Source organism: Trachymyrmex cornetzi, unplaced genomic scaffold (genome assembly GCF_001594075.2).
Source record: "Trachymyrmex cornetzi isolate Tcor2-1 unplaced genomic scaffold, Tcor1.1 scaffold543, whole genome shotgun sequence".
NCBI classification, from domain to species: Eukaryota; Metazoa; Arthropoda; class Insecta; order Hymenoptera; family Formicidae; genus Trachymyrmex; species Trachymyrmex cornetzi.
This window is the reverse complement of record NW_017299854.1, coordinates 45,655-50,256: the sequence shown is the minus strand read 5'-3', so window position 1 is coordinate 50,256 and position 4,602 is coordinate 45,655. Positions and strand designations below refer to the sequence as shown.

The following is a 4,602-nucleotide window of genomic DNA, read 5'->3' as shown; positions in this document are numbered from 1 at the left end:
TCACAAAAAGGGTTAATTTTTATATTGTGGGGGTGGTTTGTACCCCTAAAACGCTTTATGGGGACGTATAAAAAAATATGTATTCAATATTTTTCGGTGTTTTGAAAGTATGCCAAGTTTCATTAAGATCGGCGGGTGGCACTTGGGTAGGTTTACTTGTTAGTGGATGTTTTAAAGCTGTACCTATAGAAATCCATGCCATATTCTTTTCATGCACGTTGCGATAACCCGCTTTTCCTTTAGCATAAAGTCTAGGATTGCCTTCAACGAGTGCAATCAAATACAAGTCATCTTGAATTTTATCTTCTATACCATAAATGCCTTCCAACACGGGTGTTTCAATTTCGTCTAAATATTCCTCAACCATCTCTTCTTCGTTTTCCATTTCCAAATTAGATTGGTCGAAATCCATTTTTAAAAACACAAAATTCTTGAAGAATATCGAAACTTTCCTTTGTGCAATTTTTCCATCGTTCGTTGTGCCTCTGGTTATGCGTATATGGTACTAGAGATATCTAGAGATTATACATAAATAGCACCTCTACGAAGTACACGCCCTTTTTTCTGATTGGTCATTTTTTATTCCGTAGTCGTTGGAATAGGAATTGGTGCGAATCCAGCGACTACGACTATAACTGTCCTGCGACTAAAATAGAGTAATGTTACGATCGTTTTTCATACTTAAAAACATAACTACGACTTCATTGTAGACACTGGCTTAATTATACCGACTCGAGCGACTATCATTACGACTATTCTGCGACCGCAAACAAATAGTTTCAACCGCTTTTACGACTTTAGAACATACCTACGATCTCATTGTAGATGCTCCTATAATCTCTGTGTAGTCACACAAAGGAAAACATTTTTGACACAAAATGTTTGTGTGATTACGCAGAGATTAACTATGTTTTCTTACGTAACTTTTCGCGCTGAATCCGAATCCGGCTGCAGAATTGCTCTATCGCGTCGAGATTTCGAGAAATCTTAACCCAAAACAGCCAAATAAGCCATTTTCAGTCATATTTGAAATTCAATTAAAAATTGATAAAATTTTTGTCGTCTAATCCATTGATGGTATCATTTACTACTATACAGCCCCTTCAAAATCCATGACAAAAGATAAAAGAATAAGCTAATCTGTCCAGAAATACCGTTTGTTTCTTTTTTTTTTAATCTTTCCCATGGGATGCAAACGTCGGGATACTGTTGACTTGTCAACATTTAACTGTTTGGCCAATTCTTTAAGCGTTTGGGAAGAATCTTCATCCAGCAAACTTTGCAATTCGGAATCTTCAAATTTTTTCGACTGACTCGGTCGTTGCTTATCATAAGGGTTGCCACTTTTAAATCGTCGAAACCAATCTCTACACACAGTTTCGGATGGTGCAGACTTACCATAAGTCTGTGTAAGCAATCGGTTAGCTTCAGCTGCACTTTTTTTTAAATCGAAGTAGTGCAGAAGCACACATCGAAAAAACAATTTATCACGATCCATTTTTAATTTGCTCATTCGAAGCATTTGTCTCAACGAAATATGGCGGTTTTTGGCTTGAAGTTAGTGGCAAAGGGTCATATCTTTCAAGGTGACATAAGCGACATCTGTCCGTGCTAAAGTATGAAACACCTAGATACATTTACAGCCGAACAGCAGGTTTCAATGCAACCACCTAATACTATAGTATACGTAACGTATATTGTAGTATTTCCCTAGACTTTCGTATACGTTTATTTTCAAGAATAGGGCCCCAGGCATCCCGTTTTAATAGGATTATCCCGTTTTTTAAGTTGCATCCTGTTGTCCCGACAACTTTCTAACAGGACGCATATGTGTCCCGATTTTTCCAATTGATATGTAAACGAAACGTGTAGAAAAATACGATGCTTGAATTTCGCGCCTTTTGTCTCTGATTGGTTGTGTTTCAGAACCATTTGATTTAGAGAGTCTCTTAGGAAGAGCATTTCACAATTCGCTTTTAAAAAATGTTAGGCTTCTTAAGCAAATATCATCATCAGGCAAATACGATGCCACGCAAAGTGTCCTACAAACGATACAAAGTATTGAAGGATCTGGAAACCTACTGCAACCGTCGTGTTTTCATCACGACATTTATTGTTAGCACGTATTATTAATTATAACATTACTTAAACGGAATATATATATCTTTTACTATTTACTTGTCTAATATAGTCTATTATAATAATAATTTATATCAATATTATTTATTATATCGCAATAAATGAAACTATTTGTTACGGCGCTGTAGAAAAACCCTTAGAAAATCTTTTGACCCTTACACACACACACACACACACACCGACCCCTATACCAAAAATCAATTAATCGATAAGCATCTTTACAATTCTCTAGTTCACTTCGCTCGCGTCCCGTTTTTTCATTTTGAAAATCTCCCTACTCTATACATATCAGTTATTGCGAGGAATATTTCCTAAGCCTCAGTAGTCGAGTTGGCTAAGACACTTGCTCTAAGAAATCGAAAGGTCCTAGGTTCGAATTCTGGCTGAGGTAATATATTTTTCGCAATAATTTCTTTATAGTTTTTCTAAATTTAATGTAGAGGGAACTTAGGGGGATTAGTAGCGTTTCAGACTGATTGTGTTGAAAATCGATGTGCAATCATATCTGAAATAAGAGTTTATTTAATTGTATTATTCGAAATATCGGAAATACTTTGATCGAAATGATGGCATTATCCATTGAAATTATTTAATTTTGTCGACATCACCTGAGAAGAAATGTGCATAATAATATATATGTTAAAAATATAGTTAAAATTTTGAAAAAATTAGTTGATTTTTGAATTATTTATTAAAATAATTCAATTGAATTGAATTAAAAAAATTTTTGTAACATAGTTCCATTAAAATCAGATCTGAAGGGGTTAATGAAACATAACTACATTACGAAATAAAAATAAAAACAGATTTTTAATTATTAAAGTTTAAAATAATAATCGTGTCTTTTATGTTCCATATGTTTTAGAAATAGAATATTCTATGCCTTTAAGGAAAGATTCCAAAAGACGATCTGATACAATAGATTCTGATTCTAAAACTGTAGATACTATGTCTACTAAGGATTGTCAACACGAGAGTGACTATTATGAGAAAGAAAAAGAAGATGATGATGATGAAACTCAAGATGCATGGCTCGAAAGTCTTGGTGTAGAAAATTCAGAAATAAAAAAAATTAATCACTCACAGGTACGCATAAATATTAAGCATTTTCAATTTATGTTCATATTTGGACTTATTTTAGGCGAGAATGACTTTGGAAAAAGAAAGCGAAGTAGATAACTTGAGACAATCCCTTGTGTTCGTAAGAGGTGTGGAGACGCAAGCGTTGTTTAACTTTTTAATTAATTGTAAATCAGCTATCGCGGCGACCGGTGCGTTAGCGGGTGTTCCTCCTACGCTTTTGGCTCCGACAGCTTTTCATGGTGCTACATTAAAACCACTCAAGGTATCGCATAATTAATAGAATACATTTCATTTCTGTTGTAGAACTTGTAAAACTGTTTGATCTTATACAACTGTTGCTTTCTTTCTTTTTTAATGACAAAGGTTCGAGAAAGCATAGTGCATGATAGTAACGATAGATATTATTCTCTCGAATTGAGAGGACCTCTTTTGCCCCATGTGTTGCCTTCTCTCTGCCATTTGATGAAATCCAGTCAATTAGAGCAGTATTCAGTAAGCTGCGCGCAATTGGCCTCAACAACTTCATTTTCCACAGCAAGACATGGTATGGACATGCGAATACACGCATATTAATCAACGAAATTTTATGAGCGAAATAGCCAAAATATAACTCTTATACATTTATAGGCCACGCGATTGCCACGAGAACAGATGATAGTATCACAAAAGTATCGTCTAATGTTTTTGGGCAAGAAAATTTAAGTGATTGTGGATTCAACGAAGAATTATTGAGCCACTTTTGCAATTCTGACCCGACTACAATAGAAGTTTTAGATAGTTTCAAGTTTTTTAACGGACTATATACATGGTCATGATCACATAAATGTACAGTTTAGAAATAAAAATAGTACTTCTAAGTACAGATTTTGTACTCATAAAAATTATTTTAAATAAATGCAACCGATTTTTTGTCCTAAACATTAAGGCAATCTTATATCGCTGATGATATATACCGTCCGATAATGAAAATATCATTATGCTTGCAAAAGTAATGTAATATCTAATGATCTAATTAATGTGTAATGTAATAACAAGTATTTAATGTAATTACTTGCGTACATAAATTGCTATATTATAAATTCATATTTTTGTTAATGTGTAATTTAATGTGTTACGTAATTTAAGTTGTTAGATATATGTACATATTGTGTGGAACCATATTATGTGAGACCACAAACGTTATAAATATCAGGTAAAGATGTTTTCATTTAAATTGATGTAATGTTACATTTCTTCTAACGATAATTTTGTAGATTACAAGAATCTTAAGGCTCCTGAGTACTCAGTTAAAAACTCTGCGTTGACGGTGGCGACACAGAATCAGATGGCGGCCTGGCAAAACTGATAGCCACACACACAAACACGAGCCCATGTACATGT

At 34.1% G+C, this 4,602-nt stretch overlaps 1 protein-coding gene across 1 annotated transcript in view; it reads left to right on the top strand.

Annotated features, from left to right (window-relative positions):
- Positions 1–4,173, top strand: part of hd (humpty dumpty) — a 28,438-nt gene extending 24,265 nt beyond the window's left edge. Inside the window, exons 4-7 of the mRNA XM_018514653.1 lie at positions 3,005–3,225; positions 3,281–3,484; positions 3,586–3,766; positions 3,850–4,173. Of these exons, the coding sequence (XP_018370155.1) occupies positions 3,005–3,225; positions 3,281–3,484; positions 3,586–3,766; positions 3,850–4,037 (794 nt within the window). The 3' untranslated portion in view covers positions 4,038–4,173. The remainder of the gene's footprint in view (positions 1–3,004; positions 3,226–3,280; positions 3,485–3,585; positions 3,767–3,849) is intronic.
- The last annotated feature ends 429 nt before the right edge of the window (positions 4,174–4,602 follow it).